Source organism: Oncorhynchus nerka, linkage group LG21 (assembly GCF_034236695.1).
Source record: "Oncorhynchus nerka isolate Pitt River linkage group LG21, Oner_Uvic_2.0, whole genome shotgun sequence".
Classification (NCBI taxonomy): Eukaryota; Metazoa; Chordata; class Actinopteri; order Salmoniformes; family Salmonidae; genus Oncorhynchus; species Oncorhynchus nerka.
The window spans coordinates 18562556-18576390 of NC_088416.1; the positions used below are offsets into that span (position 1 = coordinate 18562556).

The 13835-nt window shown below is 43.3% G+C and overlaps 1 protein-coding gene across 1 annotated transcript; it reads left to right on the forward strand.

The window, feature by feature from the left end:
* The first annotated feature begins 4920 nt into the window (after positions 1-4920).
* On the forward strand, positions 4921-13835 carry LOC115104017 (uncharacterized). The gene is made up of 4 exons (XM_029625152.2): positions 4921-4996; positions 6483-6952; positions 7113-7511; positions 8188-13835. Exons 2-4 carry the CDS (start codon positions 6506-6508, stop codon positions 12124-12126), a joined length of 4785 nt encoding a protein of 1594 aa, XP_029481012.1. The 5' UTR covers positions 4921-4996; positions 6483-6505; the 3' UTR covers positions 12127-13835.

Here is a 13835-nt window from a genome sequence, read left to right on the forward strand (position 1 = left end):
GTGGCAGGGTCTAAAGATGATCACTGATTACAAAAAGAAAACCATCCCCGTCGCAGACATCGACGCCTTGCTCCCAGATAAATTAAAACAACTTCTTTGCAAGCTTTGAGGACAATACAGTGCCACCGACACAACCGCTACCAAAGACTGTGGGCTCTCCTCGTCCGTGGCCAACGTGAGTAAAACCCTCGCCAGACAGCATCCCTAGCAAGGTCCTCAAAGTATGCGCAGACCGGCTGGTGTGTTTACAGACATATTCAATCCATCCCTACCCCAGTCTGCTGTTCCCACATGCTTCAAGATGGCCACCATAGTTCCTGTTCCCAAGAAAGCTAAGGTAACTGAAATGACTTTTGCCCCATAGCACTCACTTCTGTCATCATGAAGTGCTTTGAGAGACTAGTCAAGGATCATATCACCTCCACCCTACCTATTACCCAAGACCCACTCAAATTTGCTTACTGCCCCAATAGGTCCACAGACAATGCCATCACACTGCACTATCCCATCTGGACAAGAGGAATACCCATGTAAGAATGCTGTTAATTGAATACAGCTCAGCATTCAACACCACAGTACCCTCCAAACTCATCATTAAGTTTTAAGTTCCTCGGTGTACATATAACCGACAAACTGAAATGGTCCATGCACACAGACAGTGTGGTGAAGAAGGCAACAACGCCTCTTCAACCTCAGGAGGCTGAAAAAAAGGTGGCTCGTCACCGAAAACCCACTTTTACAGGTGCACAATTGAGAGCATCCTGTCGGGCTGTATCACCGTCTGGTACGGCAACTGCACCGCCCACAACGGCAGGGCTCTCCAGAGGATGGTGCGGTCTGCACAACGCATCACCGGGGCAAACTACTTGCCCTCCAGGACATGTACAACACCCAATGTCACAGGAAGGCAAAAAAGATAATCAAGGAAAATAACCCCCCCGAGCCATTACCTGTTCACCCTGCTTCCATCCAGAAGGCAAGGTCAGTACAGGTGCATCAAAACTGGGACAGAGATTGAAAAACAGCTTCTATCTCAAGGCCATCAGATTGATAAACAGCCGCCACTAGCACAGAGGCGGCTGCCTACCTACAGACTTGATATCATTGGCCACTTTAATAAATGGAACACTAGTCACTTTAATAATGCCACTTTAAGAATGTTTACATATCTCGCATTAGTCATCTCATATGTATATACTATATCCTTCACTATCTATACTTTACTATCTATTGAATCTTAGCCGCTCTGTCACTGCTCATCCATATATATATATAATCATCCCATTCCTTTACTCGATTGTGTGCATTAGGTTTTGTTGTGAAATTGTTAGAATCATAAGCATTTCGCTACACTGGCAATAACATCTGCTGTGTGTGAGACCAATACAATTTGATAGGGCAAATTTAGCTAGATAACCATTGTGAATGATGAGATAAGAGATTAAACTGGTCATTTGCTGCTGTAGATTCGGTGGTCGTTATACCGATTGTTGGTACTACTAGCTAGCAGCAAGTCATCAAGTTAATTTGAAAACGAGCTAACATTAGCTATGTTACGCCTGTCTAGTCTGCAGGAAGCCTAGCCGATTAAACTCAACTTGAAATCGTGAGTTGAGTTTAGTCAGCTATGCAGCCGTGTCAGACCAGAGCAACACATAAAATACACCAAAGATACTGAACTAGCTAGCTAACCCCTTTCATCTGACATTAGCTAGCTATATAGTTTACGATAGCACTAGCCCAGCAGAATACGCTAACAATTTAATGTTAGCTAGCAAACTTTTTTAGTTGCTTCTGCCCCGTTGACCGTATGATAAGTGAGCTAACAATTAGCTAGATAACGTTAGTAGAATAGCAAAACCAGGAGCATGAGCATTGTTCCCTTTAATTGGCTAACAGTACAAATAAAATACAAAAATCATGTTAGTACTACTGTAAAAAGCTAACTAACCTTAACTGATAAAAAAAGATATACTATTAGCTACTAGCCAATCAAAGGGAACAAAGCTGAACGAGGCTGACCTTACACATTGAGGAACTGATACTCACAATCAATTGAATACAAATATAGGATATTGACAGAACAACATTTTTACATTGTCAAGAGAGAACGCTGAACTTACGTTCGAGAAACTATTTCAAAGATTTATCCTTAAAAGTACAACAGACACAGTTCCCCCTCACGCCGGGGTCAGAATGACAAACAGGAAGGTATTGGCTACTTATTTGTACTGGAGTTACTACATCCGGTTTGAAGTATTTTAATGGTTGAGAAATGTGACATTACAGCACTCAATCTTATTTAGCCTACAAACCTACACATTTCTATGATGGAATAAAGCATTTTTATAAAGAAGTCGTATAAGAAACATATGTGAATAAGATCATAAGCCAAAGTAATATTAGGACTAAATGAGTAGACCAGAGTAGGCTAGAGGAGAGTGGAGTATTACTTTATTGTTGAGGAATTGTTTTATCACCTGTAGCATTATCACTGACTACAAGGACATGACTAGGATAAATGTAACACGTATAATAAAACACTCATATTAATATGTATTGGTCAGTTTGTGAGCTGCTAAGATATGGCACAATCCCTCTGGCACCGGAGATGGGTAGATTCAACAAGTCCCCGAAGAAGAAAAATGTGTGTATTATGTGATCTTGGGTTAATAGAAAGTGAAGCCCATTTTGTGTTTAATTGCCCTCTGTATGATGATTTGAGACATGTTCTATTTGGTAAAATTGTTGGTGCTCACTCATGAAGTGTTTGACTACAGGATGAACACAGGCTGAAGTTCTTTTTCACAAATTGCACAATTTATTTTCCTGGGGTAGAGAAGGAGAATTGTATTGTTTGTGTAGAGAGACAAGGTGAAAACTGTACTTTGTTATGATGGCTAATTATGCATTTAAGTGTTAATTGCATTCCATTTGTTTAATGTAACATTTTGTTTTGTGTTTTGTACACACATAGGTGACACTTGATATCTTGTCTTATATGCCTATACGGGCTGGGCACCATGTTGCTGGTGGTTTCAAGTTTTATTTGTCATATGCCTAAGTACACTGAAATGCTTAACTTGCCCTTGCCCTCCTCAACAGTGCAGTATTCAATATCAAATAATATAACTAATAACAAAATATAAAAATGTTGTTATCATTAATATCTACATTCTTATTGTTGTGTAATTGAAGAAACAGCTACTTAGGAATTACACATAACTAATCAAAGTTGTTTCTGAGATTGGGGAACCAAATGCCATTAAGTGGTGAAATCTCACAACTAGCTTACCTAAGCAGCTCGCAAACAATCACATACAGTGTGTCCCCATTAAGAATGTCTGAGTACTTTGTCTGCTAAATTACCCCTAGTGAAAATGAGGCACAATAATCTGCATTTTCAGCAATCTTATCCAAAGGCTTTACAATTAATTATATTCTCTCAAAAAATCATAATCTTAAACAAACAGAAACAATGCCCCACGTTTTGGCTAGGTGGCTTTGTGAAGAGCACAACTCCAAATAGAAAGACTGACAAAAGGAGTAATGTTGAATACAATATGTCTAAAGTTTTAAAAAAAGGTTTAAAAAATGGCTAAGAATTGTATTTGATTTACAATAAAAATGTACAGCACAGTTCTGTCTAAGGTGTGTCTGTCTAAGGCTGGTGAGGCCTACTTCGGTCAGGGAGTCTCAGGCAACTGTGGTCAGAGGTCAGGGGGGTTTCGGGCACCTGAGTTCAGGGGGCTTCGGGTAGTTGTGGTCGGTGAGTTTTGTGAAAAGCATCAGTTTTGAAAGTGAAACTACATTGGCCAGACCCATATCTTAAGAACAGTTTCCACTAAGGGAGGAAAGGGAAACAAGGCATGGGTTTTACTATGTACACAATAAGAAAAAGCATGCACCAGAGTATAAATATAGGTGTGAAACCTCAGGAGGCTCATCACACATCTCTGACACTTTGACTGGAGATATGGAAATTTTTTAGCAATTTGCTAATTTACTGAAATAGGGATTTTTATTTAACTAGGCAAGTCAATTACGAACAAATTCTTACTTACAATGAAAGCCTACCCTGGCCAAACCCTAACGACGTCAATTGTGTGCCGCCCAATGGGACTCCCAATCACGGTCGGTTGTGGAACAGCCTGGAATCAAACCAGGGTCTGTAGTGACACCTCTAGCACTGAGATGCAGTGCCTTAGACCGCTGCGCCAGTCCAAGGGAACCCTGAGCTATTCCAATATTTCAGAACTGGATACTATTGATCATAATCAAGAATACCAAGGAAATACACATGATTGAATGTATGGTGGTCTGTATTAAAAAATAAACCACAGATTTTTTTCCCTATGGCAATCAGGATGATGTTTGTGAGTCAGATAATGTTAGTCTACCTAACTGAACTTCACAAGGAACCAAGTCACTGGCAGCAGTGATATTTGTAAAAGTGTTTTCGAATATGGTCTAAATTGTGTTAAATCGTTAAGCCTATTGTAACTGGAGATGGCATAAGCCATTGCGAGAGACAGTCATTACTAATTCAGCCTCATGCCTCTAATTCTACTGTAGTTACAAATCTAATTATGGAGACCAGGAGTCATGTACCAGGAGAAATTTTCAAAACCAGTTAGTGCGTGTAATGTTCAGTCACATGGGTTAAAAGGTCATGTGGAAAACTGTCTGTCAATGACTGTTTGGGTGAAATATAGTATAGAGCGTGAAACTAATTATGCACCTGAAAAACCTTTAAAAAGAGATCCAACGTTCGTTGAACATTGACATTGGCCATTCGGGAGAGTATTTGCAGTGAGAGGCTGCCTCAGATTCACCCAGTGTCCATTGAGAGACAGGAAATGTAATTCCTTAATTGGAATCACTAGGTACATATTATAGCCAACCCTTGTTTGTGTGGTACAACAAAACTTGCTGTTCACTGACTATCGCTGCATCTTACGGAGCGGGCATATCTTGAAGTGTATTCGGTATTGAGGTAAACTAGTTTCTACTTTTATAAATGACATTTTATGAGCTTATACACATACACACAATGGCTGTAGGAATAACACAACTTTATCTACTTATGTGTAGCCTAATTACAGAGTGTAATATAAGAGCCATGTATCTGTGAATGCTTGTGTTGTTGATCATAGTGGTATTTTGTGTACCTACAATTTGCATTATTTTTCACTTACGAAGCTGAGCCAGATGTGTATGCTGGTCTATCTTGAAATGCATGTTTTAATGTTAGTCACGCTTGAATGAGTCATAGTGGTATGATACATTATTTAGTAGAGGGCAGCCTCCTTGCTAATACTGTTGAGAGGTGTATGGACTTCAGGACATACCCCTGATAATGTATGTCAACTTAAATGATGTACTCTCCTATTTATAGTCTAAATCATTGTAATTGGTCTTAGGCAGAGGGAAACTGTTTTTAATATAATAGCTGTGTTGTTATTTTACATATATTTTAGGCATGCAAAATATAATAGCATTGGTTGTCACAATCACATTTGAGGAACTTACACATTGTAACCCTTACACACAGCATATTTTGGTTGTGTTACGGTTGTGTTGCCCTGAGATTGTCGAGAGCTCTTCTCTTGAAGAGAGCTGCTACCACATTCAAAAGTGAATTGTAAACATTTAATTTCCAAAGTACAAGAGAGAAAATTCAAAATAAACAAAAATGTATTCTGTGACATGATTTTGACATCTAATAAGCTGGTTTAGTTTGCTGATAACTGGTTTTAATGAAACTCAATTTTGACAAAAGTGACACAACTGTGTTATTAGTTTATTTTTATGGTAAATATTACAATATGGTACTTAAATCCTACAGTTTAATCCTAAAGTTTATTTCGGAACGTATATATTACCTATACCGTTTATGAAGGTGGTATTACATGAAACCTATCGATTGTAACTTAATTTAGTTATAATAATTAGTAACTTCCTGGTAATCACAAGGTCAGAGGCATAGCTGAATCGGCCTTAGAAGAATGAAAAACAGGCAGCATTGTAAAGAGAGACTGACTAGGCGAATCAGCATGAATCTAATTACCCCAACAGGGTCATGCAGCATGAGACATATTCCCATGACAACTGGCAATACACACACTATGCTATTCTTATTATTAAGGGATGAGGGTAATGTAGAGCAGCCACTCTCACACACAGTGTGATAAAGGAGAAGTCACAATGTGTCTTCGAAGGACACATTGACCTTACATTGTATACATTGTACATTGTATTCACCCCAGCCAAATGAATCCATAAAGAGTCCTCTGTGTATCTCATGAGCTCTTCTCCTAGATAATATGAATAGCCTGATTGAATCCATCCTTTACTACTCATACAGGTTAATATGTCACGTTTTTGCATACTATGGTTGAGAGGGAATATTGGGGCAAATTTCCTGAGTGTCTTTACAGTAACTCAATTGATTGTGCATCCTCGCTCTCTCATTGCATTAGGTTCCCCCTATCAACAGGACAGGATGGCACTTCTCGATTACCCTATTCCAGAGCTAGATGTCACCTTACAAGAGGCAAGCCGTGTGCTCCAGCTCACCCTGAGCCCCGAGCTCTACCCTCAATTCAAAAACACCCTTAGCCAACAGAGGGAGGTTCTGCAGGAGGCCCAAAACTGCTTGGCGGCTGCCGCCTCTGGCCGAGAGAACTGGGTGACAGAGCAATTCAAGAGTCGGCTGCTCTCATGCACCGACCCACTGCCCACCTCGACAGCCATCCCCGCTGTCCTGTCCCCCTCCAGAGCCAAGAAGGAGTGTGCCCAACTTGAGAGGGCTGCCACTCTGCTCTGGGCTGTGGCCAAGATGTATAGTGAGCCTTCGCTGGTAGAGGGAGAGGGGCAAACTGAGCGCACACAGCAATCAGAGGTGTTTGCTGCCAGCCGCATTCCTGGGAAGACCCAAGATGAGATTAAAGTAAGCTTTGGGAAAAAAAATAGAGTACTTTGACTCAATGTTGTTTTGTGTTTTCATACACCATCTCTGATTATAATGATAACAGTTCATCATACTCCCTTGTCTTATTTTCATCTAATGTGATTATCTCCTACTTCTTAATGTGCTATTTGTATTACAGGTATACCCAGACTGCCTCCATGCCATCGTAATCTGTGCTGGAGAGGTATTTTCAGTCAACATACTGCAGCGTCTCAGCCCAGGTGGTCCTATGTCCCCTTTACCGTTCCCTGACATCTACAGCCAAGTGGCTCATGTGATGAGCCAACATAGAGCTGCCAAGAACAATGAGCCCTCTGCCATCTGCGGCCTCTCTGCCCTGCAGCGGCAAGCCTGGAGTGCAGTGAGGGAGGAGATCCTTAGAGCAGGTGGGGAAGCGGCCGCCTCACTGGGGTTGATGGAGAGTGCTGTGGTGGCTCTCTCCCTGGAAGACTGCAATCCACCAGCTGATCTGGCAGACACCCTCAACGCTGTCAGACTGGGAGGAGGAGATGGTCCCTGTCTGAGATACTATGACAAGGTACAGTATGGGATGTTTGTGGTACTGTAATTGTGGATGACAACTACTACAATACAGTGTCACGTCTGTTTCCGCTCCCCCTCTCTGGCTGCTCATCATTACACACACCTGTCACCATCGTTACACGCATCTGCGCTTCATCGGACTCACCTGGACTCCATCACATTATTAATTACCTCCCCTATATCTATAATTTCCTCTGTTTCTTTCCAGAATCAGTATTAATGTTGTTATGTGTGCCTTGTCCAGACGCTGTTCGTGTTTTGTTTCCTGTCTGTTTATTCATTAAGTATTCGCTCCCTGTACTTGCTTCTTGTCTCCCAGCGTCTGTCCTTACAATACAGTACAGTACAGTGGTGTTGTAGTGAATCAACTGGATTCATCGGGTTACCGGATGAGGATATGGTCTTAAATTATGCATCTCATTTAAAACCTGGAACATGATTTTATGTGTTGACAAAAATATACGCTAGATAATGGAGTTAAATCCATTTTTCTATATTGAATCAAATTGTAAGTGGATCTTTACTGCACATCAGCCATACATAATTGCACCCAGCAAACTTCAGTTTATTAACTCACTGACACAAGACTTGAAAACATCGGTTCCTCTTTAGCTCAACATCACAAGTATCACAAGTAAAATAAAAACTATTTTTCTATACTTTTTCTACAGGTGGTGAACCTGGTGGTATTCAAAGACAGCACAGCAGGGATGGTGTTTGAGCACAGTGCACTGGATGGAATGGTGGCTGGGTTAGTGGCTGAGACTGTGTGGTATCTCTCTGAGTCTCTTAATGTGGACCTAGTCCAGGCCAACACAGAAAGCAATGGGTCAGCCTATCTTAACAAGGCTGATTCCTCCTCCCCAAGACCCCTAGCATTCCCACTAAAGGGTATAACTAAAACAGACCACCCAAAGTCCTCCCCTAAAGCAATTCATCCCATAATCACATTTGAGGTTCCCTCTTACCCAGATGTCTTTGCTACCCTCCGGGGTCACAGGGGCCTGTACGATGCCTGGATCAACTTTTCCTTGCAGCTCTCCCTAAGGCAGACTCTTGGGGAATCTGCTGCCAGCCACATTCTTGTAACCCCTACCCATATGCGTCACTACAAGCACGGCCGCTGCGATCCGACATACTCCCTCACCATGCAGTCCTGCCAGCTCATTAGTGCTTTGGAATCCTGCATCGGACCAGATAACAATCCTCGATACACGAACGAACTGCTCCGTCTGTTCCATGTGGCTTTCCTGGAGCACAAGAACCTGATCAAAGCCACTAAAAGTGGACATGGTGTGGGCCCTCACCTCGCAGCCCTACGCTGGTCCATGTCTCCAGACAACCCTCTCAAGAAGTTTCTTGACCCCTTTGGGTACCCCTCCGTTTATCTTACTGGCAAGGATTTGATGGAGGGAGTGGAGCTTGCTGTAGGGAATGTGTACGCTAAAGACCAACTGGCTGTAACCTACCTGGGGAGGAGAGACCGGGTCCGTATGGTGCTCAATGGGAAAGGCACCTTTGCCACAGTGTTGGAGAAGCTTCAAGATAGCCTGAAAGTAAATCTGAAGCTGGTGATGCTTCTCGCTGTCAGATATGCCGTAGCCGGGCAAATGGGAGCAATGGAGTGTCTGCTGCAAGAAGGACAAGTAGGAAGAAGGAATGGATCCACCCAAGGGGAAATTCACAAAAGTATTTATCCAGCAGGCCAAAAACAAGGCAAGACAATGTCCAAGTCAACACTTCCCTCTGACTCTGCCTCCAACATGAGTCCAGACTTTACTCTGGTGATCCATGGTGGAGCTGGGGAGGAGATGATGCTAAATACAAAGGTGGTAGAGGTCATTGAATTTGCTCTGCAGACAGCCCTGACCCTCGGAGCACAAGTGCTACAACAAGGAGGCAGTAGTCTTGACGCAGTGCAGCGGAGTGTGCAAGCTCTTGAGGACTGCTTTCTGTTCAACGCCGGGAAGGGATCGGTTTTCAACAAAGATGGGAAAAATGAGATGGAGGCGACCATAGTAGATGGAAATGGGATGAACTCTGGGTCGGTGGCTTGTGTGCAGAGTGTGAAGAACCCAGTGAAAGCAGCAAGACAGGTCATGGAGAAGAGTGCACACTCACTCTTAGTAGGGGAAGGTGCAGAAGAGTTTTTGCAAGGCTTAGAAGAGAGTGAGAAGCCAATGAGGGCGGAGTACTTCCAAACTGATATCCGTCGCAGAGAGCTGATAGCAAAACTCAGTGCTGGCAATGCCTCCAAGAACAACCATCCACAGACAGTGGGAGCTGTTGCTTTGGATCGGTGGTGTAGGTTAGCTGCTGCAACGTCCACTGGTGGGTTGGTGGGAAAATGGAAGGGTCGAGTTGGGGACACAGCAGTAGTGGGAGCAGGTATATTTGCTGATGACAAGCTTGCAGTAACCTGCTCTGGTGATGGAGATGTGTTTCTAAGGCACACAGTTGCTCAAAAAGTAGCCAGTCTCTACCATCATAAAGGCTACAGCCTTCGGGCAGCATGTCGAGAAGTCATGTCGGAGAACTTGAAGGGCAGCTGTGCTGGAATCATTGCTGTAGACGCCAAAGGCGATGCTGTTGTTGAAACCAATGCTGGGGTGTTGTTTGTAGCATCCATGGTTGGTGGCATTGCACGTGTCGAAGTCCTAAGACCCATGAAGAGTTATTCCAATGTGATCTGGGAGACTGACAAACTAGTTGCTCACCTACACTCAAACCCTTGGACACCAGGTGCCACCATCCTTACCCAAAAGACTCTGAGTGGACCGAGCAGCATCTTTCAGTTGGCTGTACCAGATTTCTTAGAACTGTTGCAAGGAGCACGGGCTGTTTCAAACCTGCTATGCGAACGACTGGGGGTACAGCGTTGCGCCCTAGTATTTAACCCACATCCCGAGACCCCGGCCCATATCCGAGTGCTACCACTTCATGGCCTGGAAACCAACTGGTGCCCCCATCTGACCGGGGAGGAGGACTTTCAGCCCTGTGACCCAGGTTACTGCAGCTCAAAGAGTGGCCCACGCTGGGAAGATGCAGATCTGGACCAGGTTCAGGCCAAGATTCGGGACAAGCTGCCAACGCCTAACGCACCATTGTGTTATGATTTCTTAGGAAATCCCTCCCACAATGGACTGTTCTGCCGTATCGTCCGTGGCGAGGAGCAACAGTGGCGGGTGTGGGAGGACAGTGATCATGTGGCTTTCCTCACTCCCTACCCTAATACACCTGGACTCACAGTTCTAGTGCCACGTAAACCACTGCCAAGCAACATTTTCTGTCTGGAAGAGACTGATTACACATCACTGATCCTGGCCACTCGTAAAGTAGCTGGGCTGCTGGAGGAAGGAATGCATGCTCGAGGTGTTGCACTCATCTTTGAGGGCTTTGAGATTGATTATGCCCATGTCAAGCTGATACCTCTGGTTCCTCCACGTGGTGACAAGACTGCTGAGATGTTCCCAGAGTACTTCCAAAGCTACCCCGGGTATGTCTCATCTGCCGATGGCCCTCCCGCCAGCCCTGAATCTCTAAAAGAAATCCACATCAAAATCACACATTGCAGGCCTCCTCGTTCCTGGGAGGACCCACAGAGCCACTCCATGTTAGCCATCAAGAGCCAGTGGTACCGCAATCTCTTTCAAATTCAAAATACCCTCTTCCACAGCACAGTGGAGTACTTCAACAAGACCTGTCAGTACGCGTACGCCCTGACTCCTCTCACCACTGACACAATCTCCTCTCCGATGGGCCTGGGATCAGACTCCGAGCCCGTTTACGTCAACTTGCTGGGGCAGGATGTGTACTTGGCTGACTCCATGCAATTTGTGCTGGAGTATTTCTTGCGATTCCAAGAGAACTTGCCGGGGGCATACTATATATCGCCAAGTTTTCGGGGAGAAGATCCAGATGCCACGCATCTTAACCAGTTCTACCATGTTGAGTGTGAGCTCCTGGGTGACATGGATACTGCCATGCACATAGCTGAGGGATACTTGGCTCATCTCACCAATGCGATGCTGAAAAAACACTCCAACATCATCCTGAACTCTGCTGGAACCCTTTCACATGTACAGGACTTACTGGAGAAGTTGGAAGGAGGAGCCGCTCTCCCAAGAGTCACTCTGGACAAGGCCATCCCTATGATGCCCTCCCCAGACTGCTTGGAGTGGGTACAGGACGACCAGCCCCAGTTTGGCAGGAAGTTAACCCGCAAAGGAGAAAAGGTTTTGATTGAGAAGTACGGAGGCGCTGTTTGGCTGACAGAGATGGACCACCTGGGAGTGGCTTTCTATCAAGCTTATGTGGAGGGCTCTGGCAGACGCAAGGCAAAAGCATCGGACCTCCTCTTGGGATTGGGAGAGACTCTGGGTCTTGGGGAGCGTCACCCCAACCCCGAGATGGTGCAAGAAGCCCTGAGACATCACGCTGTCCCAGAGGAATCCTACAAGTGGTACATCAACATGCGGCAGGTCATTCCTCTACTCACCAGTGGGTGGGGCATGGGCACAGAGCGCTATTTGTGTTGGCTGCTTCAGCATAATGACATCAGAGACATACATATTATACCCCGTTTGAAGGCTAGGAAATACATGCCTTGAAATATCCCTAACCCATTAGTTACTCAAAGACTGATCAAATGACTTAAATGTAAATGAAAAAGTTCCCCTAACTGTCAGCTCTTTCATCGAACGTCCTAAGGGATGCATAGAAAGCGAGACAACATATCTATAAAACTCTGAAAGTATACTATAACACTAGGAACAAGAGATGAGTTGCAGTTATGAGAGAGCAGTGATTGTGTGTTGAAAATGTGCTGATTGTGTAGATGAGGAAGGGCAACAAATAGGAGGTATTTCCTATCATATACCTTTGTATATTTTCATATACAGGACCAGTCAAAAGTTTGGACACACCAACTCATTCAACGGTTTTTCTTTATTTTTACTACTTTTGACATTGTAGAATAATAGTGAAGACATTAAAAATATGAAATAACACATGGAATCTTGTAGTAACCAAAAGTGTTAAACAAATCCAAATATAATTTATATTTGAGATTCTTCAAAGTAGCCACCCTTTGCCTTGAAATATATTTTTAAAGGACACCAATAAGAAGAAGAGACTTGCTTGGGCCAAGAAACACGAGCAATGGACATTAGATCGGTGGAAATATGTCCTTGGTCTGAGTCCAAATTAGAGATTTTTGGTTCCAATCACCGTGTCTTTGTGAGACACACAGTTGGTGAACGGATGATCTCTGCATGTGTGGTTCCCATCAAGAAGCATAGATGAGGTGTGGGGGTGCTTCGCTGGTAGCACTGTCTGTGATGTATTTAGAAAGGCACACTTAACCTGCATGGCTATCACAGCATTATGCAGCGATACACCATGCCATCTGGTTTGCGCTTAGTGGGACGATCATTTGTTTTTCAACAGGACAATGACCCAACACACCTCCAGGCTGTGTAAGGGCTATTTGACCAAGAAGGAGAGTGATGGAATGCTGCATCAAATGACCTGGCCTCAACAATGGTTTGGGATCAGTTGGACTGCAGAGTGAAGGAAAAGCAGCCAACAAGTGCTCAGCACATGTGGGAACTCCTTCAAGAATGTTTAGCAAAGCATTCCAGGTGAAGTTGGTTGAGAGAATGCCAAAAGTGTGCAACGCTGTCTTCGAAGCAAAAGGTGGCTACTTTGAAATCAAAATATATTTTGATTTGTTTAACACTTTTTTGGTTATTACATAGTTTGTCATCACCATTATTCTATGATGTAGAAAATAGTAAAAAATAAACACCCTTTAACGAGTAGGTGTGTCCAAACTTTTGACTGGTACTGTATAGACAAGCCAATTGTACCAAATAACATTTTTTTTCTAAAGCAAGATTTTGTTACATGTAGAAACATTGGTCTGTCTGTAATTCTTTAAAGTATCTGTGTAAATTATTCTATTTAAAACTCTTAATCATTCTCTATCCATGTTACAAAATATCTGGTTAAATGAGAAATAACTTCGTTCAATTCACACAAAATAATTACTGTTCACAGGCATGTCAACTGTCTAAACAAGTGAGAGAAGATATTTGTTAACATAACACATCGGTCAAGGTGGACACTTCTCTGCCCTATTTAAGAAAATGGAGGTTTTGTGTATGATTATAAAAACACTTGAGAATACCATACTTGTGTGAAATTTCAAGTATTGATTATTATGAGGTGAATTGTTGTTTGTTTTATATGTATGATCCTTTCAATTGTTTCCTCTATTACCAAGGCGTTAATAAACACTGTCTTGGTCAGCCATCAA